We start from the raw sequence: 23,865 nt of genomic DNA, 5'->3' as shown, positions 1-23,865 counted from the left end.
AATTTAGGCAAGTCATTTAATCTCTCAGTTCTTTATCCTATCTCCCCAACCAAATGGGCATCTGCTGCTTGAATAGTACCTATCTAAAAGTTCTGTTGAGTCTCAAGCATATAGTTTCTCCTTTGAAGCTAGTATCACTTGGTTTATGGTCTAAGCACCCCAAGTGTGTAAACTTTGAAAAGGCAAAGAAAGAACAAAAAAAATGCATTTTTTTTTAAAGGGAGCAGATACTTTCCCCCATGCTTTATTTTAAAAGGAGGTGGATGAAGGAATCCAAACTTTTGATTTCCTCTGGTGTAGGATATTCAGACCACAAGAGGGCAGCAAAACCAAAGCATCCTCTTAAAAATAAAGTGTACAACTGCTGTTAAATAAATAACCTGTGTTGCAAAATACACATCATAACATCAAAAAGAATGTGATGAAATGCATATTACCTAGGAAAACAGGCACCCATATGCAAAAATATTTGCATTCATAGTACATGGTGGTATGAACATAGTGTATGCTGAAAAGCTTACAGCAAACTTCACCTGTACTTTGTAACCAATAAAAAGGCACAAGATCTAGAATATTTAATAATAGCACACCCACCTGGCGTATAAGTCAGAGACAATTTGAGACTGAAAAGACACTGGAAAGTCTAAATCATTAAAACAAATTATGATTTCAAAATGGAAGAAAATGTATTCAGTCTATATACTAGGGGGTATTTAAATCTTCCTTTTAAAAAGGTTTGCTTTTTAAAATGACAACACAACTTGAGGCCAGGAGATCATACAAACGGAAACAATTAGAAAGAGGGGTGTAATTATTCATATAGGCAAAATAAATATTTTGTTTAAAAATAAAGGGGGTTTTGCGTGCCTATAGTTTAGCATTATATGCAACAAAGCAGCTTTTTTGAGCACAGGGCATAGGAAGCTCCCATGCTACAGAAGCTGCCTCTTTTCAGCAGTCACCTGAAAAATGATCCAACTTTAATCTTTAGTGGAGTTCAAAGTTACTCTGTGCTATGGCAAGCAGCACTTCCAACATCTGAGTGTTCAGATTATGGCATTATGCAGTGTAAGGACAACCGCTTTCCAAAGGGTTAAAGAATTTTCAAAGAGGAAGCTTCTTATGTTAATATGAGGTTTTTAACCTCACAGGTGTTCAGGGATAAAAAAAATGCAATAACATCCACGACAGAGTTCTTTTCATTATCAGACGGAACATCTGCAGCTTGCTGCACTGGCAGTACCAGCAGAATATAGTTGACAGGAACGACTAACTCCTGAAAGTAGCTTTTGGGATGCTATGGAGTTGACCAATGTTTCCTGTTTGCATTTTAACTCCTTTATGTCAATTTCTTTGATCCTGTTACTTGCACACCCTTTAAGACTACTTTAACCAGCTGTTGTGCTGCCTGTCCTTCCAATTATGTTTAATATGTATAGGAAATACTTGACTTGGCATTCTTCTAATAACTGATCCCCAGATAATTAAACATCTGAGCTCCCACATCACTTTCCAAGGGCCAGCATAGGTAGGACCCTTGACAGTTAGTCTCTTGGTTGGTATTCCCCCCATTCCAAGGAAACTGGGGAAGTGTTTCTGTTGGTCTAAATTATGTAAAGTGAACGCAGATGCTAGAATGATAGTGCCTAAAGACTCTTATTTATCAACAACAAGAGTCCATAATTTTCACCTGTTGACAGAAACACATTTCCTGCAGTGACATTGCCTGTCTAGAAACCTGAAAGTAAAAGAGTTTAATATCACTGTGGGTATTTATAGGGACACGGAAGGGTAGGTTTTTATCAACCATTTTTGACAAACAATGAAAACGGTTTTGTGGATTTAACCCATTCCCTTGCAGTGTTTAAAACCCAACCTCAACAGTACTGGGTTAGTGCCCTAGATCTGGAAGGTGAAAACTAAACATAAAAATGAGACAGAGTGGGACTGTTAAGTTTAACCTGCTTCAGACACTAAGTGCCCTGATTCCAATATGTCAGTCAGCTCCCCGCAAAACAAAGATGGCAGGAAAATAAAGCTTGCTACTCAGATGGTGGTTGTTTTCAGGCGGGGTGGGTAATCTAGCAGTAATAAGCATCCAATAAAAAATTAGCATTCCTATAGCACACCCTCAAAAGTTCTATATAAACATTAATCCAGTGTCACAACATTCCTAAGAGGTAGGGATGAGTTACCCTCATTTTACAGAACCAAAACAGAAAAAAGATACATGAGCCTCACAAACAGTCTATGCAAGAGCCAAAACTACAGTTCAGCAACGTGTACTTCCTAATCCCATGCTCACACCATTAGACCATGCTGCTTCACAAATTCCTCCCTGAGCCCATTTGCTCCTTTCTTGTAAGCAGGCACAGAATCAAAGCAAATAAGAAGTCAATACCTTGTGTGTCTTGCAACCTGTCCCAATTTACAGTTATGTAGCAGACAGGCAGAGCACAGGGATAATACAACATGCACACATGCCTGTAAACTGAAGCACAGGCAACCTTGCTAGTGTTCTTTTAAAGAATGCAAGACGAATACTTATCAAAGGCCAGGGATTATACAAAAGTTTAATTCCCAGGTTCTGAGTTTTAAGCACAGCACATGCTGCAAGAGTGCTCTTATATCTGGCAACACATGTGAAGGGATTCAAAATTAAGGAGTGGTGTGGGTGTGTAATTATGCTGGTTGACCCACCAGGTGTGTGTATATATAGAAACAATGGGACAAAGCTGAAAAAGGGGGAAAAACATCATGAGCGTCAGGAGACTATTTTTAGCAATAATTCATTTAGGCTCTGGAAGAGTGCCCCAAGGCAAACAACAGAATCCCCATTGCTGAAATTATTCAAACATATGCTTGACAATGTGCTGCACTGGCAGTGGAAGGACTGGTCTTTTTCCATTTCTAAAATGTATGATTTAGTAAGCAGCATATAGGTACGCAGTATGCATCTTATCACTGAGAGAGTGTTTCAATTTACTATGAAGCCAGCAGCAGCAAGTGCATCTCATAGTAAATTACTCATGTACTTCTTAGTAAGTTACTTATGTACTTCTCATATGTTTCTATAAATACCTTAAGATGTAACAGATTTTAGATGAGAACACTGTGGGTTGTTTTACATATTTGCAATGCAGTGTTCATCCTTTTGGTTAAACAGTTTATGGCTTACTGTATTTCATAAGATGGTATAATACTAAACAGCAATTAAATCATGGGATATATGTGCCTGTCCCACAATAATTATGTTCTTAACTAAACCTCACAATAAACCGATCTCATCGAAAAGCTAGAATTGAAATTAAAATCCGACCACTAAAAATCGTGATTTCTTCAAAGTTGTGCAAACACTTGTGTGCAGGCCTGAGACAAGCAGGGACAACCCAAAATACATGTGCACACATGTAGGTATCTCTGTGCCAACCCCAATTTGTCTGTGCACTCTCAGTATGTGTACACTTATGATGATTTCAGACACTTTTGAAGTCTTGGCCCCCACTTTCCAACAACCTATGTATATTTTCCTTTTCAGTCCATCTGAGGCTACAACTACACCATGGCATAGGGGTGCAATTTCCAGCTTGCATACATACTCAATGAGAGCTAGCATGAGTTATAAACAGCGTAGCCATGGAAGCACGGGCAGCAGTAGCACAGCTTAGACATGCTGAGTACAAACCCATGTGCACCTACTCAGCATGGATGCTGCCTGTACTTGTGAGGCTATAGTCTACTATTTATAATCATGCTGGCTCTCCCCAAGCTGGCATGAGTATGTGTACATGAGCTGGGAATCACACCCCCAGCTTGTAGTGTAGATGTAGCCTAAATGTGCAATGAATAAAAATTCCCAAACCATTCTCAGCATCCTAGAACTGTCTTTCTTCTCTTCCCCGTAAAAGAAAGACAAACAAGTCCATTTTTGCATTCTTAAGATTTTAGATTTTGGTTTAAACCCATGTTTTAAACCAGAAAACTCATCAATATCAAGGTTGAATACACTGGTAAGTTTATTTTAAAAACATTTCAATAAAACAAAGACATTTACACCATGTGTCAATTTCATACTTCTAATTGTTCTGCATTGGCCAGTGATGCATGAGATAACCTATATCAGAGCTTCTCAAGTTATCTGATGTGAGGGACCGGCAATTTTTTTCCCCCAATGTGCCAGGGACTAGTGCCATATTATTATCCTATTCAACGCTCTAATGAGGAAACTCACCACAGACCGGCAGCCGATGGCTTGCGGACCGGCAGCGGTCTGCGGACCACCACTTTGAGAAGCACTGACCTAGATGGTCTCTCCCATCTCTATAATACAAAGGAGCAGCATGACATGAAGAGGCACAAAAAAAGGGAACAGTACAAATGTATGGCAAGACACCTAGAAACTTGATTTCTGGCATTAATGAAGTTAATATACCTGGTAAATGTTCAGCTTCCCTTTTGATTATAAGCCTTATAGGTTCCCTAAAGGACCTCACAGTTAAACATTCCTGCTCTGTTAACACATGCTCACATTAGCAAAAGCCATACTGTTTGCATAGTTTTCACAAGCAGTGTGGGCAGAGGTTCCCCACCCTCCCATCCCCTGAGAACCATGTAAGTCTCCTAAAGTGGTCTACAACCCTGTGTTATAACATGAACAGAAAATAAAAGCCCTGGTTAGGGAAACCATGTTAACAGCAGCAATTAACACTTGTTGAAGTACACTTTCAAATGTGGTGATGAGCTCAAGAAGGTGCACATACAAGGAACTGCGAGACCGAAAAACTCTTGTAGAAGCACAGGTAGTTTCAGACAGAGCCACTGTTCATAAGACTCTTGGGTCATGTTAAATAGAGTAATTTAAAAAAGTGTCTTTTCTTTCTGCTTCTATTTCAAAATAGAATTGGCTTTTGTTAAGGTTTCAGTCCAATAAGGTTCTAGGGATTCAGGTAAGCAACCAACCCCACTAAAATCATTTTAAAAAGACAGGAAGATTTTTATAAGCCACACGAAAGGCTGCAGTACAGTTCCATCCTGGCTGGGAAAACTGCAAGGGAAAACATTTCAAATTGACACACCATTTGGGAAATGACTTTTAACAGATTTTAGGGATGGTAGCCCAGAATGAAGAGCTCCTTCCAAGTCAGCATCAGGAAAGAGGGTTTTGGAATGGAGGTAAATGAGAAGCCTAACACTTGGGCAGTAACACCACCTACTAAAATATATTTATAAAGGCCAACCAAAGGTTTTTTGTTTTGTGCACCAAATAATGAAATGAAAATGTGCAAATGCATCAGGAAATAATATTACGCTGGTGGCATAGTCTTGGAAGATCACCTGTGATGTGTTGCATTCACATCGATCAAAGGCCAACATATTTCTTGGTATATATTTAAAGTGTTCAATTCCAGATGCTAAATCAGAGAAGAGATTTGTTCCCATACATTTTCAGGAACTCGGGAAATCCTTAGGGGAAGGTATTAGCAATATTAAAATCAAACACATTTATCTCATCATGTGAGGCTTTCATTTAAATACTGAGTAAAATCATCCAGAAGTGTCCCTTGGTGATGGTTTCACAGAAAAGGGACTGCCAAATACATTCAGAAATGGTCTTCAGGATAGCTTGGGAGCAGCACATGCACCATTAGCAAGTACATAAAAGACATCTGAAATATTCAATGAGAGGAAGGTTCACTCAGTTTCACTTGGCTCCAGAAGGTTATACTTTGGATCTTAGAGTAGCCATTAATGGCAACAAAGCATCACATCTCCAGACATATTTTTAAAAGAACATGTCTTTTTCAGCCCCCACCTCACTGTGGATTTTAAAAAAAAAACAACAACTAGAAATCCAGAAACACTTACTGTAGGTCCTGCATGAATAAAGAAATGATCATGTAGTGTAGTAAGAGTGCATTATGGAGCATTTCTAAAAAGTAAATGCCATTTAAAATCTATTATTCAAGCCTGGAAGTACTGGATTAAAAAATTAACTATAATAGACAATATTCCCTACCAGAACCTATAGATTTAAAAGAAAGATCTCACAATACTTGTCTGAAGAACTTAAATGGGCATATAAGGGGGCTAAGAGTAACACACCAGTTATAGCTGTGCAATGACATGGAGACACATGGATTCAACCCTCATTACCTACAAAATGAGGGGTTAGGTTGCTGTGAAGGCAGCATGTTCTCTGTACTTAACTGCAGCACCTCTAGTAACATAAGTAGACCTGAATTAGCTCTGAATGGAGTACTATCCTCTCTCCCAGAGGAGATATGTCTCAATGTTAGTCCTTGCTGGCAGAGAGGAGTGTAAACAGAGGGAAATGGGATGATTCTTGGGAAAGAATACAGCGGTCTTGAACTCGAGTAGAATGAACTCTGACTGTAAGGCTATGTCACTTTTTGACCATTTTTCAGCAGCTGCTTACCACTGCATACAGAAGAGGTGATGTTGTACACAAAAGGACAAAACTGCAGACAGCGGATCAACTTCAGGTTGCTCTCACACTCCTGACACTTTGTAGTTAAATCCAGCCCATGCCTGAAGGCTTGCAAGGCTCTGCTGACATTCTTCAGAGCCAGATAGGCATTTCCTAGGCTCAAGAAAGTCAGGGGCTGCAAAGAGAAAAGCAACCTTGTATCAGCACAACAAATGTGTTCCCAGTTCAAAATTGAAGGTAGCTATTGCAATAGACCAAGTCTCATGCCCTCCACACTCCCAAATCAGCTAGAAGGGTCTTAGGGATAAGGGACTGCTTATTCCTAGAATGCAGAATAATCAACCTAAATTATTGGTTTTAAAACCAATAATTAGTTGGACATACTGGCTGTGCTTAGGATTTCAGGTTTTTAAAATGACAAATCTGTGATATACCCACAAGTGTAACAAACCACTTATTTACAGCCCATCTTAAACATAGCACATTCTACATATGGCAGCAAAGAATGTGAAGGGAAATGTTTTAGGGGAGTTTTTAGTAAGGAGCCAAGCAGTCTAAAGCAAAAGGTACCACGTAACAGGAGATCTAATATGGTATGGAAGTGCCGATTAGTCTTTTGCCAATCCAAGCTTCTTGTTCTCTGGAAAATAATTAAATTACTCAGAGCTCCAATTTCACACTGACTTGGGATTTGTGTCTTTTGGCCCATTGTTCAATTCTTTGCAGTAGTAAGCCAACACTCTTACTCATAACTTTGACTAGCCCAGAGCAATCTCTTGTAGCAGAGACAAAAGACATTGTAATAATTCTTCAAAACTAACTTTGACATGCATTTTTAGATATCATCCAGTGATTTAAGTCCTGGCACACAATGAAGCATTACACTTTGTTTTCAAAAGCATCTTTATGGTTTATGTAGAGAAATTAAGTGCTGCATTTAACCCTGTGACCAGAATAATAGCCATGCTGAAGCAACAGAGCAGCCAATTTCCTCCACTAAATGATACTTCTTGTCATGGAACTTTTAAGACTAGTCATGGCTTTCAAAAATTTTGCTTGTAGTATTAAAAGCTTCAGAAGAGTGTGTGCTTTTAACAATCTGATGATGCAATTAAGTCAAGATACTAATTCATGTCCATAGAGTTAATTCAAATTTGAGTTCAGTCTGACGCTCCAGCCAACCTTAGTCAGACAGTTTAATTGATTCTTCTTCTTCTTATGACCTCCCATCACGTGTTGCTATCTTCATTTGGTGGTACTACTTCTTGGGTGCCTTTGGTAATTCATTGCAACTCATTCATTCATACAAGCCCCAAATCATCCTGCCCTATTGTTAATCATGCCTTCTTGTTCAGCTTGTCTTTCCCTTACACACCAGAGAATCCCCTTTCACACCAGAGAATCCCCTTTAAATGCTAACTCTAATCTATCCACAGTCTGGTTAGCATTGTTAATATCAGGCTTTTGTGGTAAGTTAACTGACATCACTATAGCACGACACACTCAAGTTTGATTGCAATACTCTTAGTCTTGAACTGCTGTAGAGTTTTGCCAAAGGTACTGGAAGAACCTTTGGAAGAACTATTTGAAGAAACTCCTGCTAGTGCAACCTGTTTCTAAATACCATGGGTATTGTCACGCCCTGCCTCCCTCCAATTTCCTAATTCAAACATTTCATCACTTATCCATTGCTTTATGATCCTCCTTTTTCATATACTTATCTGCAATCTAAACTAGTTAGATTCCTTTTCAAACTATTGCAAAATTGCTGCTAGCTCTTGTATTAAAAATACCCCGATGCTACACAGCTGATTCTATTTTTGTCCTCTCCACTTATTTTAAAGTGAATTTAGTGCTGGAGGGACTGACAACCCTGGAGACTCAAGTCCTTTGTCCAAATAAGAGGGACAGCATAGGGAGACGCAACCAAATCTAATTGTGCAACCATCAGCTTCCCATACTACTGCCGAAGTGCCTCAACTCTAGGCCCCAAATATGATGGGGGAAGGAGGAGTTGTGATTTGGACTCTTGTCCCCTGGGAACTGGAGTGAGACAAACAACTTAGGGTTGTTTCTCCCTTTTGTTTTTGTTTAAGACTAGCACAACTTTTTCTGGCCAATCCAGTAGTTATATACATCTCTTATTACAAGGAGGAAAGTTGCAAACATGGTCTATTTATATTTAAAGAGAACTGAATATCAATGTTTTCTCTGAGAAAATTTTCTTCAAATCATTTGCAGGCTACAAAGTACTTACTCTACAAAATTTAGAAATATACCATAACTTTATACCAGGCATATTTATAGTTAATGAGAAATAAAGTTAATCAAAATATTTGCAAAGATACAACAGCTTTTGCAATAGTCTATTCCCACAAGATATAACAAGCGGCATTAAAAAAAATGAAAAGAACAGAATGTAAAATGCATGAGATTAATCAAGAAAACAAAGGAATCATCCAGGCAGCAGAGATTGGTGTGTGTTATGACTGGATATCTAGATAGCCAAGAGATTATTTTTGCACACTACTTCTTTTGGAATACCTTTTGATCAGCAGCATTTTCTTTGATAATGCAACAGTCTTGTTCTGACAATTGGAACTCACTTTGAATTCTTTTAATGAAGAACTCATTGGTTAAACTTGAAGTGAAGAGAAGACATTATTTTCCAAGTACTTACAACACCCCAAGAAAAAAACAAAAAGTTCCACAGTACTGGCTAGTGTTTCAATAATCCAGTTCTGCACTGTCTTCCCACATTTCTGAAAGGCACGTTATTTATCTTTATATCTATCTACCCATTATGTGGGAGGCAGCAGATTCCAAATTAACTCTTCTGCCCAGCTAAGTGATGACTAATATTGAGGGCATGGCTACACAAACACTATATGGCAAGCTGGGGTGTAGTGCCATGCACTAATGGTCTGCATGGACCCTGCTGTTCACTAAAAGCTTTCTAGTGTGCATTGATTTACTGTTGTTTGAATGCGCAGTAGGGAACTTCTGGCGCACAGTACCTGAGTCCATACAGTTAATGTATGGCATGCTGGAGCGCTGTAGATTTACACCCCAGCTTGTTCTGCAGTAAGTGTTTATGTAGACGTACATGTAGATTTCCAAATCTAATTGTGCAACCATCAGTTTCCAAAAGAAGAGGGTATAGTCACACACTTTTCATTTCTCTTGCATCTTCCATCAGAAAACTTCAAAGCACTTACAAACATGAATTAATTAATCCTCACAACAGCACTATGAAATAGGGAAGACGTATTAGCCCCATTTTACAGATTGAGCCACAGTAGGTAAATTACTCGAGTAATATTACGTGATGAATCAGTGGCAGGGCTAGGACAGTACTTTGATCTCCTGACTCCCAGTCCTGTGCTTTAGTCACAAGACCACACTTACCCTCATGTAAAACCAGTCCTAGTGAAACTGCTGGGTAGAAGCAACTTCTCAATAGCTTACCTCCTATCAAACCTGATCTAAACACATTTTATGTAATAGTTTCTCTTTTCTCCAACACACAAGGATTAAATGTTAACATAGCATCAAGAATCTCCATTTTATTTACCAGTAATGCCAGGAATTGAATAAAAAAACCCAGCCAGCTGGTTGGAATTCTGTTGTCCAGAAGCAACCTAATTTGTCGCCCATATTTAAAGCAATTTATTCTTCCAGACATTTATATTCTAAGCATCCAGTGTTATCTGGCACTTTAATTACCTGATCTTATCAAACATGAAGCAGCAACTTAAATGAACACATTCCAAATGAGATGCCTGAAGAATTACATGTATGAGGAGAACAAAACTTGGGGTTGGGAATTAATGAAGCATCTTCCAAGAAGAGTTTTGTTGTTTATTACTAAATTAATACAAAAGCAACCCTTACCTCAGAATTATTGATGGCCACAGCTTTTAGCAGTATCCTGCTGGCATCCAGATGAAGACCATAATGAATCAAAAGGTTAGCTAGATTGACTAAAGGGATATCCTGATACTCATGTGGGGCTAAGTTCAATGCTTTTCGCAAGCACGTGACAGCAAAGGTGCTATTTCCAACCGCACGCCAGTAGAGTCCAGCCTCATTAAGCATAAGCCATAAAGGATCCCTTGGCTGAAAAAAAAAAAAAAAAAAAAGAAAAAAAAAAGTCATAACATTTCAGGAATATACAATCGCTTACCATAAATTCTCTCCAACATAAGCAACTCAGTGTATTGCTTTATGAACTGGATACAATTTATTCTACCCTCTACCTTGGCTGAAGGTAGTTAGCTTACCAGTTGAACTTCACAGGTGCAGGATAGATGAACTACTGTTAATTTAGTAGCACCTGTTGCTCAGCAAGAGCATTCAGATAGCATCCTTGATTCATGTGATTGCCCCGAATGATTTCCATAAAGTCCTTTAATGCTGCCTGGCCACAGGAATCAATGATTCTTAGCCCTTTGCCATTCCAGAGTGTAAGACGCACATTGCACATGTGGTAACCATCAATTTGAGAAGTAGTCAGTTTCAAAAAGCCAATTTGAGGTTTTAGAATCACATTTTCCTATTTTAAATAATTATCTATCCATTCATATTTTGGGTAGTGCCCACAATGTGCTTGGCAACTGTCTAAACATATAGCAAGATAGTCACTGAACCCAAATGCTCACAACTTAAAGTAGTAAACATGGTCGGGCAGAGGGATAAAATGTACAATCAGATTTCTAATTATTCTTAGCTGGCCCTTGACCTGTAGTTACATAAACAGACTAATTCATTCTTTAGAGAAGGAACAATGAAACTAATTATGTAGAGTTGTGTCAAATGCACAACAAAATATGTAAAACAAATACGCTCTCTCTTTCAGTTTAGAAATTTTATAACCATAGTGGGTAAAAGTTTTCAGAGAGAAGTAAATTTTGTAGATAATGGTATTTCTTCAGTATTTTTGAATCAACAGCCTTATACCAAAAGTTTTATTTGCATTACAGGATATAATGGATATCTTAATATGCTGTCAAATCCCTTTTCCAATGTTTCTTGGTTAATCTGTAATTGTAGGACAAATCTAATGCTTCAATCCTGCAACAATTTATACATGTGTAATTTTACTTGTGTGAGTAAGTCTTATTGATGAGACCACTAACTGAATAATGTCACACATGCATGCAGATCTGTCAGGGGTGCATTCTTAGGCCCTATACTGAAACACACACACAAAAAAATATAGTACTAAATGCAATGGTCTATGTATGCAGGGAGTAATTAGTTTTTAGTCCTAGACATAACTGTAGTAAAAGCTATTATCGTCCAGAACCCTTTTTTCCTAGAAAGACTTTTGTATTTCAGGTTTTTGATTTTTTTTTGGGGGGGGGGGGGGGGGGGGAGGGGGAAGACTGATTTTTTTGTATTTCTAGTTGTAAATTCTGGTTCCTCCTCCCAGCACTTCGTAGCAGAAGCAGTTATTTTCAGATTTACTACAGCTTTCTTAGCTGATTTTACTAACTGCAAAAGACACCCTAATTAAAATAAAATCATTTTCAATGGAACAGCTGCAGGGTTCTGTGCACAATTCCTTTTTCCTCCCTTCACATTGTCAGGAACAAGCAACATGCTGCCTATCATTCTGACCAATATTGTCTCACTGTTTCCATGTAATCCCCACATTGGCCTGTCTGTATGCATCCAAGTATTATATACTTCATTTGTAAGCTCTTTGGAGGCAGTGACTCTCTTTTTGTTCTGTTTGTACAGCGCCTAATACAAATGGGGTCCTGGTCCATAACTAAGACTTCTAGGTGCTACAGTAATAATTAATAAATGCTGTGCATGACTTAGCAATGGCACTGCTTTTAAGGGTATTGCCAAGGCTTTAATCCTATTTTTTCAACATAATGCTGTCATTACTTTAAACATTCAAACCTGTTTGCAGACACATTTTGTCTTTCCCCAGAAAGACCATGATGCTTACTGCTGAACTTCTGCTCTGAAAATACCCCGTCCTCTGCAATTTGTGCACATAAGGATGACAAGAACATGCTTATGACGTGCTCTAACTGGTTAAGAAGTTGTTTATTGGAGAAGTTTTTTCAGCACTAAAGCCATGAAATAACTGAGTATTACCAAAAAAACCCCTATGCATTCAGATGGCCACTGAAGAAAACTCAGAAGGTAAGACATTAGGCCTGCAAAGGATTGTTATGTGCACAAGAATATGAATACCACTCAGATCCGTTCTCCTTCTTATGGGCAACGAAAAGATGCACAAACACTCCAAATATTGTATTTAGGCTTTGCCAACGTGATGTACACACAGAAAGGCAGCATGTCAACAGAGTTAATTTGACATTTGTTAAGATCGAATATGATTTCTCCAAAAGTTTTCCTCCATCCTGACATTTACTATTCTTATTTGTATTGTGGTAGCACTCAAAGGCCCTACTCATGATCAGGGTCCCATTGTGCTAAGTGCTGTGCAAACACTTAAGACAGTCTCTGCCTGAAGAGCTACCAATCTAAACAGACAAGCCAGACAAAGGGTGGGGGAAAGGAATACAACATAAGCAAAACAAGGTCTATCATGTTAGTTCCAGGGGTATTATTTGTTTGATTCAGGAAATGGCATTGTATTCCCTCACACAATATCTTGCAAATGTTCACAGGAATGAAATGCACTCACTCCACCAGTGTTCTTATGTAGGAAGGAAGCTATAATAGGGTCCACTGAGTAAGCTGAGTGAAAGGGATGCTTCTCTGAACATTTGTGGGTCTTTGTGAAACCTAGATCGAAAGAAGTTACAAATTTCAGCTCTGCTATACTCCCCAGGCAAGGCAAATTGTAAATAGTGTGCCACTGAACAACGTGAATCTATAAAAAGCAACAGTCTCCTGTGGCACCTTTAAGACTAACAGATGTATTGGAGCATAAGCTTTCGTTGGTGAATGCCCACTTCATTGGATGCATGAATCTAGTTATCAGACGCATAGATAAACAAGAATTCTCAAATTTACTTCAAACTACAATTCTTGACTTACTTTCTTTATAGCTTGAGAGATGAATACTCCTATTTGCTCCTCTGTAATAGTTTGATTGTTGATACGCGAATGCAAGATCTGAACAACATGAAAAGGCATTTAACAAAAAAATAGGAAGGAACATTTTAAAGTGATCTCTCAAACACAGTTTTTACAGGATATATCTATTTGGGTTGCTCAAGTCTCATGACCCTAAAATTTCCTAAGCCCCTTCTTTGTACTGTAGCTGAAAAGTGACCACTACAGATGCACTGTTGGTGGTCTGGGGGAGGGGAGAGTCTAAAGACCCATTAAAGCAACCAAGGGACAGTAAGCAATTAGGAAAGACAGCTATAAGCAGGTGTCTCTCCTGTGCCAACAAGGAGGTGGTAAAGCCAATGAACAGTTTTCATGTGGTCTTCAGAGGTTTAAGAAAACAGTACTTTCTAGATTAACTATCATTTTTTGTCTCACACTTTTGATAGGTGTTTAAAGAGGCCATGTCATAGGATCTCATGCCAGATATTAAGAGCTTACACTTCCCAGCAAGGGGAAGCCTATGGAAGTACTGAGTACCTTGCAAAATCAGGCCCATCTTTTTGTTGCCAGAATCTGTCAAATCTTGAAGACCTTAGCTCTAAGACCATAAAAGGCAGACTCAGAATGAAAAGGTTACCTATGAAAACAGTGCCTTACTTGTCTTGCATGATCATCTGGCATTTTAAATTTCAGCTCCAGATGACCATCCAGTTCTTTGACCAACATGTACAGAGTTTCATTGTTACGGACATCAGTAATAGACGAACAATCTGGCAGCTGGGCCTCTCCATGCACATGGGCCTCTCCTGGGCTACTCAGGATCGAATGGACTCTGGCAGTGAAAAGAACCGAGAAGACATGAGTTCATGTTTCAAATGGTGGGATGTAAACACACAAACAGCTGAGTGGCACATTGTTGGTCCTGTCCATACTACATTTTAACCATCTTAAATCCAGGTAAGGAGATAGTAATTTTGGAACTGGTTTCCTGACTTGGTTATAGTTGTAATGTGGACAGAGAATTAGATGGCTGTGACTCCTCTTGTGGAGTGGGAAGAGGGAGAGCCTCCAAAAGAACACAATGCTGCCTGTTATAATCAGATAGATTGACACACCATCTTCTCCAACCAGAGGGAGACCCAGCCACCTTAAAAGAATAATACACTAGTTGGTCAGTGACCCCAGATTCTCATAATGTGGTCACATCACTACAACCAAATTAAACAATACAATGGGAAATTCACTTTATGGTTAATCAACACTTGCCTGAATCCTCTATTTTCTGGAGGCAGGAAATAGGTTGGCAGTTCCTCTGGGTTCGGGATTGTTGGAAAGGATTTTACACAGTCTGATCTTTTAGGCCAAAGAATATGCTGTTTATCCTAATTGCAAAGAAAAAAAATTCTTAAACTGTTGAGAAATAATTCATCAATCTTAACCTTCACATTAACTAGCTGATAAGAATGCCTCAGGAATACACTAGGATGACAAAAAAGAAAAAAACTCTTCCCTTAAGATAATGGTTTCCTGCCTTTTTTGGAAATTGTCCCAATTTATCAAGCCAAGATTTCGGTTGTATCAGCACAGTGCTTTCTATTTTTAGTGAATTGTGCTGCTCTACCATGAACCGAGGTTTGGACTCTAAATCCCAATTTTGCAGTCATGAGAACAACCCAAATTCACATTGTGTGGTACAGTTCACACAAATGAATGGGAGACAAGCAGAAGTAGTAGTCCACTAGTGCTCAGCAGAGCAGCCTACCTGAGACAAGGAAGGAGAACTCAGGAGTACCAGGCACATAAGTTCTGCTACATATGAGTGGTTGGACACTGCTGCTTTAGAATAAATTTTTACTAAAGGAGAACACAATCTTTCATGATAGCCCTGTATAAAAGAGCGAGCTCATACTCTTTGCTCACCCTATAGGCATCTGATTCCAGGCCCCACAGTGAAACAATAGAATGGGCAACAGGAGAAGACTGCAAAGAGTGGCTGAGATCGCTGTGGTTCGCATGGAGATCCAAATTCGCGGATGTCATACTGGATCTTGATGAGTCTTCTCCAAACTGTCAAAGAAGAAAATGACAGGGACATTATCATTATTTTTAGACAGTATTTCCTTTCAAGGTAGTGAACTACTAACACTGAATTTTGTAAGTTTGATTTGCTTTTTATCACTTATGCAGGTTGTTTACTTCTTGCAATTCCCTTAGCTTTGGCAGCAAAACTAGACTGGTCAATTTATGAGTCATTTCTGGTCCTCTTGCACTAGAACAATATTAGGGTTTCAAACATGTAAGGAGAAAATGCAGCTCAAAGCAAAATACTATTTTATTGTTTTTTAAAGACATATTGTGAAACCCTTTCTATTAATAGCAGGCTTTGCAAAACTGTTTACAAATATGATATCTACTTTTGCAGATTGTTTCAACCTTTGGGTACGTCTATACTTACCTCCGGGTTCGGCGGTAAGCAATCTATCTTCTGGGATCGATTTATCGCGTCTTGTCTAGACGTGAAAAATCGATCCTGGAAGTGCTCGCAGTCGACACCGGTATTCCTGCTCTGCGAGAGGAGTACGTGGAGTCGACGGGGGAGCCTGCCTGCCGCATGTGGACCCGCGGTAAGTACCTTGTAGTTCGAACTAAGATACTTCGACTTCAGCTACGTTATTCACGTAGCTGAAGTTGCGTATCTTAGTTTGAACTGGGGGGTTAGTGTGGACCAGCCCTTTCTTCAGGCACTATCAAACCCAAAGCATAAAAGCGGATATTTTAAGCTACTAGAACAGCAGCAGCACCTCTATTAGTATTAAGAGTCATTGTTAGATGGGCAGAACTCACATTACCACTCACACTCTTAGCAACATACAATATTAGGAAGTATATAATGCTAATTCCCTCCTCTTTAAATCTCATTATGTTACAAAAAGTTTTTAGGATATTCATCAAGATGAACGGACTGAAAATGTCTAGAAAGAAGGAAGTATCGCTATCCATCTTAAATAATTTTTAAAAGCGTATATAAAGTAAAAACCAACAATTATTTATATAGACACATTTTTTCAGCTGTCATAGTGGGGTATCTTATTCTATAGGAAGTATTATATGTGGATCCAAAGGGAAAATTAATTCCTTAAAGGCATTTGTCTCTATGTAAATTAGTTACCTAGTGTACATTTGCTGTGTCCTTCAAGGAAACCAGATTTGGAAATGGATGTTTCACATCTCTAGAGGCATACTCCTAGCTACATGACATCTAGCATATTCATGTAAGACAACTACACTCCTTCTCAAATCATCTGATGCCTGTACGTAGTAAAAAGAGGGCATTCTATACACAGGGGAAAAAAATAGTGATGGAAACTCCAGGGCAATGTTGGGGTTTCACAAAACACTCTAGAACATTTTCCTCCCAAAAAGATAGTTGAGAAGAGCCCTCATTTTGCCCCCTCCCTATATAACAAAACAAAATCTTTAAACAACAGGCATTGGGCTGCCAAAGTCGAGTTATTTCCGGTTCTCCCATTATTAGCAAAAGGGTCACAGGAAAATTACACTAGCAAAATGTGCCTTTTACTCTTTTTGCAGGACTATACAGTTCCTACAGTTATATTTTGATCTATTAAAAGAAAAAAAAAGTATTTTTGGGGTAACAATTATGGACATCTTACGTCAGCCTCAAGGACTTGTGTTGCTTGAGTGGCTAGTAATGGTGCTAATTCATAGTAGACAAACCTGAACATATTCCACATTTTCAAAAATGTCCCCACGGTGATAGCGAACAGGCTGGTCCCACTGGCAGTGCAAGCTGTGCTGTTGGTTGCCAAGCCGACATATCTGATGGTTCCCTATGGAGCACAAACATTAACAAAAGTTCATTGCTGTAAAAGAGCAGACTGTTTCTCAGCTGACCAAAAACAGCACATTATCAGAGGCTAGTTCCAAGCTATCTTGTTGACTGGTATTAAAGGAGAACTCCTCTTTGAAAGAAGATAGCTAAACTAATATTTGTGGAAAGGACTACATGACATTTGACTGCACTTCCTGCAATACAGTTTGCATGGAGTTTGGGATTTGAAATACCCAATTCTGCATTTCCTACTCATTTTCCTACAGTCCTTTTGCACTTCATTCAGCTTTTTTGGCAGTCAGTCTTTTCCAAATGGATAGACACAAGAGTGCTGCTGAGAAAACGGAAGGGTTGCCCAGATACTGGATATGTAGGGTAGATTTAATCCTTTAACTACAAATGTCACAGAAGAAAGGACATTACATTCCAAATGTTTGTTCTTGTAGTGCATTGAGTGTCCTGGATTTATTCAGAATTCACTCAAGTCTAGAGCCTATAGCTTAGGGCTTGTCTACCCAGCAAGTTAGTGCCAGGTATGGACACAGAGTACACTGCCTTGCTACGAACACTCTACGACATGTGCACTAAAAGTTCTGTAGCTGAAATCAGAGGACATCAAAATGCACTACAGAACTTTTAGTGCGCTGTAGCAAAGTCCACATGGCGAGTTAGCGCGTGGCAAGCTAGTGCACTGCAGATTCACACCCAGCACTAACTTGCTATGTAGATAAGTCCTTAGAATAACTTATCTAACAAAATTCAAATATAGTTTAGTATTAAGTGGTGGGGTTGGGGGGGGGAGTGGGGAGATGATTTTTTTCCCAGATGTTTTCCTGCACAATTATCCTGCCTCCATTATTCAAAGGCCTCAAAATTTTCACCATTTCCACTTCTAGCTATGATGGACTACAGTTCCTCATTAAGCCAATCAACATGAGCTGTACTAGTTGAGGGCCAAGAACAACAGAACATGCTCCCTCTTCCTGAAACTAAGCGTGCTGTTTTATAGATTTTTGCCTTTGCCAGACAAGAACCCATGGACTGATCTGAGAACATTTCACACACAACTTCTGTGACTGAAAGTGACTAACTCTTACTTGTTACACTCAGTGCTCATTACAAAATCTGTACCTAGTTGTGCCTCTTTTGCCATCTGCGTCTCATGGATGATGTTCCTCAGGATTTGCTCCTCTTGGACCAGTTTGTGCTTCTCTAAGATCACTCCCATATTTGGTTATGATGCTCTTAGGTGGCCATTTCATTTTGATTTTGAGGGAAGGATAGCTTAGTGGTTTGAGCATTGACCTACTAAACCCAGGGTTGTGAATTCAATCCTTGAGGGGGGCCATTTAGGGATCTGGGGCAAAAATCTGTCTGGAGATTGGTCCTGCTTTGAGCAGGGGGTTGGACTAAATGACCTCCTGAGATCACTTCCAACCCTGATATTCTAGGATTGCAAGATGTACAGTCTTGGCCGGCTAAGCCCACCCTTTAAAGGGAGGAGGGATAGCTCAGTGGTTTGAGCATTGGCCTGCTAAACCCAGGGTTGTGAGTTCAGTCCTTGAGGGGGCCACTTAGGGATCTGGGGCAAAAATCAGTACTTGGTCCTGCTAGTGAAGGAAGGGGGCTGGACGTGATGACCTCTCAAGGTCCCTTCCAGTTCTAGGAGATGGGATATCTCCATTAAGCTGTGACTGAAAGTGACTAACTCTTACTTGTTACACTCAGTGCTCATTACAAAATCTGTACCTAGTTGTGCCTCTTTTGCCATCTGCGTCTCATGGATGATGTTCCTCAGGATTTGCTCCTCTTGGATCAGCTTGTGCTTCTCTAAGATCTCCTGTTGCCTCAGGTAATGGTCATGCTGTTTTTGATACTCCTTCAACTCATTTAACGTTCGCTGAAGTGATCTTAAAATTTGACACCAGGAAAGTTTATGTTGAATTGTTTTAAACATTAGCCATCTCTGTTGTTTCACATTCACATGAAACTTTTGGTTGCTTACAATATTTGTATTATTTATGATTATGCAATAGTTGTAAACTGTAGTAAGTTAAAACAGATCACCGTTTTACCGCAATGGTGAGCAATAATCACAGGAACAGAACATTGAGAATGAGACCACTTGCATATGAATTTTTGTTAGGCTTTTCAGAGGACTCATGTCTCAGTTACCTATGCTGAGCTTCCAGTTTCTGCTCAAGTTTTTGCTGACATAGGACAGCATGCTTCCTTTTTACAGCTTGTTCAAACCCTGGTTTGGCCTGTAAAGCATGATCATAACACAGGACTGAGTGGTTGTACTCCCCAAGCATCTGAAGAATGATTGAGAGAGAGAGAAAGTTAGCCACTGTTCAGCAATATTTAATGAAACACTTCCAGCGATTAATAAAGATCAGTTTTTTTACTTCAATTTATATTGATTTCTGTTTTAATCAGCAGCCAATCTCCTCTGAAATTAGAACCATGTTGTTCGGTAAATCAGCTAGATGGCTGGTCTTGCTCTAAGAGATGTTTTCAACTGCAGACGTAAGCTTTTCTTTGTTAGTTGAAAGATTAATTTCTCTGCAAAGAGGTCTGAATCCAGCCAACTTAAACATCAAGCTTGAACAATGTGTGAAATTTATTGCAGGATCGTTTAATCATTGTGCTGTATTTTAAAAGTGCTGCAACTACAGCCAAAGCGATTAAATTACAGTATCTGATATTCTACAGTTCTTGGAAAATAAAAATCGTATTTACTGCGTATATATTTCCCAAAGTGTAATAGCTGGTAAAGAAGTCGCTGTAATCCAGAGCTGCATGGACCACGATGGCTGCATCTGCTGAGAAATGAGCCCTGTGTAGAATATTTGCCAAGTTTACCAGTGCAATATCTTTACTGTGCCTAGAGAAAGAAGGAAAAAAATATAGATATATATAAAAAAAGATGTCTGATAATGAGTTTCTTTATGCATGCTTCTCATGTGCTCTCCAGGCACATATTACAAGGACTTTCCAAAACTAACAGCAGCTAGTAAACGTTGCAAGTATGCAATGCTGACTTCATGCCTTAATTGCATGATCTAGCCCAGTGGCTCTCAACCTTTCCAGACTACCATACCCCTTTCAGGAGTCTGATTTGTCTTGCCTACCCGCAAGTTTCACCTCACTTACAAACTACTTGCTTACAAAATCAGAAATAAAAATACAAAAAAGTGTCACATCACACTATTACTGAAAAATTGCTTACTTCCTAATTTTTACCATATAATTATAAAATAAATCAATTGGAATATAAATATTGTACTTACATTTCAGTGTATAGTATATGGAGAAGTATAAAAAAGTCATTATCTGTATGAAACTTTAGTTTGTAACGACTTCCCTAGTGCATTTTATGTAGCCTATTGGAAAAGTAGGCAAATATGTAGATGAGTTGATATACTCCATGGAAGACCTCTGCAAATCCCCAGGGTATGTGTGCCACGTTTGAGAACCACTGATCTACCCAAAATATATTCTAAAAGTATGTTCACCCAAACAGGCTTCTAGATTGACTGAGTAATGAGTAGTTTTTTCACAGACAGGGAAACTAACTTTTAATATTGTATTGTTCCAGCCAAGGTGTCATTTGGATGGACGGCATTATGTTTATGAAAACGTTGTACTGTTTTTCTTTTTTATACTCCATGTGTGTACTTTAAAATAAAATGTACATGTAACCTTTACTTCTCATACAGGGTGTATATGATCTATACTCAACTACTCAAGCTTCATTTAGCAGCCCAGAATCGAACCAGAACCATAGAGCAACAAACAATTAAAATAAAACTACGTACATTACTGAATCTCTTCACAATAGTATCTGTGCATATCCTAAAATATTTATGGATTTATCCATAAACCACATTGTGCTGATGAGTAACTGACAAGGAAGGCATTAAATGTCTTGCATCAAGATCATGATTTCATGGCACAGCCAGAAACTGAACCTAGACCTTTTACATCCCAGACCAGTGTCTTAACTACAAGACCATCCTCTTTCTCCTTTATCATTCCAAAAGTCACATCATAAGCCAGAATGAGCAAGCAGGATTTGCCTCATTAAGGTATTTATAGAATTTGCTGAAGTGCCATCTTGCAAGTTTCAGAAAACTAGAATGTACTGTTTACTAGAATATACTAAGAGAGCAGTTCAAAGCTGTGCTTCAGCCACCTACAGCCAACCTCAAGTTGTGGTTTTGAGAATGAAATCAAAACTGGGTTTATAACCTCTAAAGAAAGCCACCACTATTCAGCTACACAACCTTCCCAATGGCACAGCAGAGATTTCTTCAGTGCCAACCATGTAGGATAAGAAGCGATAAGAGCACTGAGCTTAATTACAAACACCATACATTGCAACTTCTCTGAGTCATCAGTTTTCAGTTTTAATTAATGCACCTTATAGGTAGTGTCTACCCTCTCGTACTGCTGTCCCAGGTTAACCTTTTCTAAATGGTGTTTTCTTGGAAAGCCACTGGATTTTGAAAATTGATGTTTGAAGAGTGGCTTTAAAATGGATATTAATATTGTTGGTGGCACTTTCCTGATCACTGTGTACTTTCCTGATACAATAGAATGCTACGCATTCATCTAGGGGGACGATTACAGATTTAGTAGCCAGAGAATAACCCTTCCCACCAGACTAGAGAATCTCCAGGGATACTACTGGAGCCCTAAAATTGCAACAGCCACCGTTGTTCCTATGTTCCCAATCTGACAAGACTCCATTACAAGATGTGCCTCGACACAAGTAGTTTAGTGCTGGTTATGTTCACATCTCATTGTGCCAACTGTTCTGCAGCACATTTCATACCTTCTCTACAGAATTTGGCCAATAAATTTCTACTAAAAAGCAGCAAGATTGTCATTCTTTTGGTACTGTCAGGTTTGTGGATTACTGAAGATGACTGCACAATTCTAATGTAAATTTAATAAAATTTTCAGTCTTTACCTCCTGGCTATTTCCCGCTCTTAAGTACTATTTAAAAATATAGCTGCTTAATAGTGGAACTCTGGCAGTCTCTATTCAGTAGACTCTATCATCTATTTCTTAGGATACAATTTTCAGTAACTAAAAAACTGTGTACTGTTTAGGATAAACAGAAAGCAGACTGGAAAAGGAACCTGTAACAGCTGCTCTCACCTTGAGGAGAAGTGGAGAGCCCGCATGGCACACTCAACTACCTGATATGGCTCATTCTTTATTCGCCAATAAAATGAGGCCATATTATACAGCACCCAGGAAGAAGAGTTCTGTAAGAAAACACATGACTGTAACAACTGTAACAATCCAAGAGTCATGGTATAAACCAACAGGCTGACTAGACTTTCCAATTGGTATGGGAGGCAAAATTAAACTGTGAACATGCCTTCAGTTATGCCTCTCCTTCTGCAACAATGCCCTTCAATAGGAGCTGGGAGCATTAAAGGGAGAATGAATCAGCATATAAATACACCAAGGATATATGAACCCCAACATTAACTTTCACAAGGGTACCTGAAGTGACCATTTAAGCACCAACATGTTTATTTTAAGCTGAATAAGGAGTGTGCATAGCAGTATAGTGCAGAAAAATCTTTGCGAAAATGGCCATTCAGTTCCATTGTTTTCTCTTTTTGATGCCTTTTCTCTTTAATTACTTGGGTTCTATTTCAAATGTTCAGGCTGTTAAGTGATGGCTGTGTATTTTCTGTGGTTTGATGAGCTACATCTCACCAGTTACTAAAGCTGAACTTTAAATCATGTCCATTTACTTCTCTGGCTGCTGATCCTCACTGCAGTGAAAGACATGGCATCCCGTGATGTGTTGACTTTCCAGGGGAAAACCCTGAAGTGCTGCCCCATGTACCAGGAATCTCAACATTTCTTGGCACTTGCACATAATGAATAGTATGTGGACAGACAGTACCTATAGTGTTGTATTCCACAAATACCCTGTATATTCAGCAACACAAGAGCTTCTTGAGGATGTTATTGTGCATGCCACAACTATGGGGGTCCCTACTGTCATACCTTCATTAGACCTTCATAAATACGATGACCTATATCTTCTATACTTCTTCCTAAACGTCGGGATAAGTAAATGGAGATAGGATCTTCTTTAGGTAATAAGGGTGCGGAAAGATTAATTCTCTCTTGAACACCCTAGATTGAGGGAAGAGAACATACAACTTTCAGTAGACATTTATTATTGAGGCTACAAGAGTACATTACAGAAGATTTCAGGAAAATTTACAAAATAATACTTTATGCTCCTGTAGCATCTTCCACCCAAGTATCTCAAAGTTTGTCAAGTTTCTTAAGCTTCATCCTTGAGACACAAGCATTATACTCACTCTTTTACAGATGGGAAAACATCAGAATGATATTAATGCAAACACATCCAAAAGCAGCCTCTCATCCTGGATTCTTTAGGGTCCCCCCCCAATTTGAGCTAACTAGGATTTTATTTTCTGTGGTACTGAATACTGGCAGCTCCCATTAATTTCAGCT

At 39.0% G+C, this 23,865-nt stretch overlaps 1 protein-coding gene across 2 annotated transcripts in view; it reads right to left on the bottom strand.

Annotated features, from left to right (window-relative positions):
• The window catches only part of TTC17 (tetratricopeptide repeat domain 17), an 85,705-nt gene that overhangs the window by 39,294 nt on the left and 22,546 nt on the right, over positions 1-23,865 (bottom strand). For both annotated transcript variants that reach the window (XR_010600602.1, XM_005286752.4), the window contains exons 5-16: positions 23,386-23,517; positions 22,516-22,625; positions 20,088-20,232; positions 19,521-19,660; positions 19,095-19,255; positions 17,231-17,343; positions 15,413-15,559; positions 14,759-14,874; positions 14,150-14,324; positions 13,475-13,552; positions 10,343-10,567; positions 6,437-6,623 (exon numbers count right to left, since the gene is read on the bottom strand). Coding sequence is in view for 1 of the 2 variants with exons in the window: in XM_005286752.4 (XP_005286809.2) it covers positions 6,437-6,623; positions 10,343-10,567; positions 13,475-13,552; positions 14,150-14,324; positions 14,759-14,874; positions 15,413-15,559; positions 17,231-17,343; positions 19,095-19,255; positions 19,521-19,660; positions 20,088-20,232; positions 22,516-22,625; positions 23,386-23,517 (1,729 nt within the window). In the remaining variant the exon portion in view is untranslated. The remainder of the gene's footprint in view (positions 1-6,436; positions 6,624-10,342; positions 10,568-13,474; positions 13,553-14,149; positions 14,325-14,758; positions 14,875-15,412; positions 15,560-17,230; positions 17,344-19,094; positions 19,256-19,520; positions 19,661-20,087; positions 20,233-22,515; positions 22,626-23,385; positions 23,518-23,865) is intronic.

Source organism: Chrysemys picta, chromosome 4 (assembly GCF_011386835.1).
Source record: "Chrysemys picta bellii isolate R12L10 chromosome 4, ASM1138683v2, whole genome shotgun sequence".
NCBI classification, from domain to species: Eukaryota; Metazoa; Chordata; order Testudines; family Emydidae; genus Chrysemys; species Chrysemys picta.
Note: the sequence above shows the minus strand (reverse complement) of the source record. Positions and strands in the feature narration are given on the sequence as shown.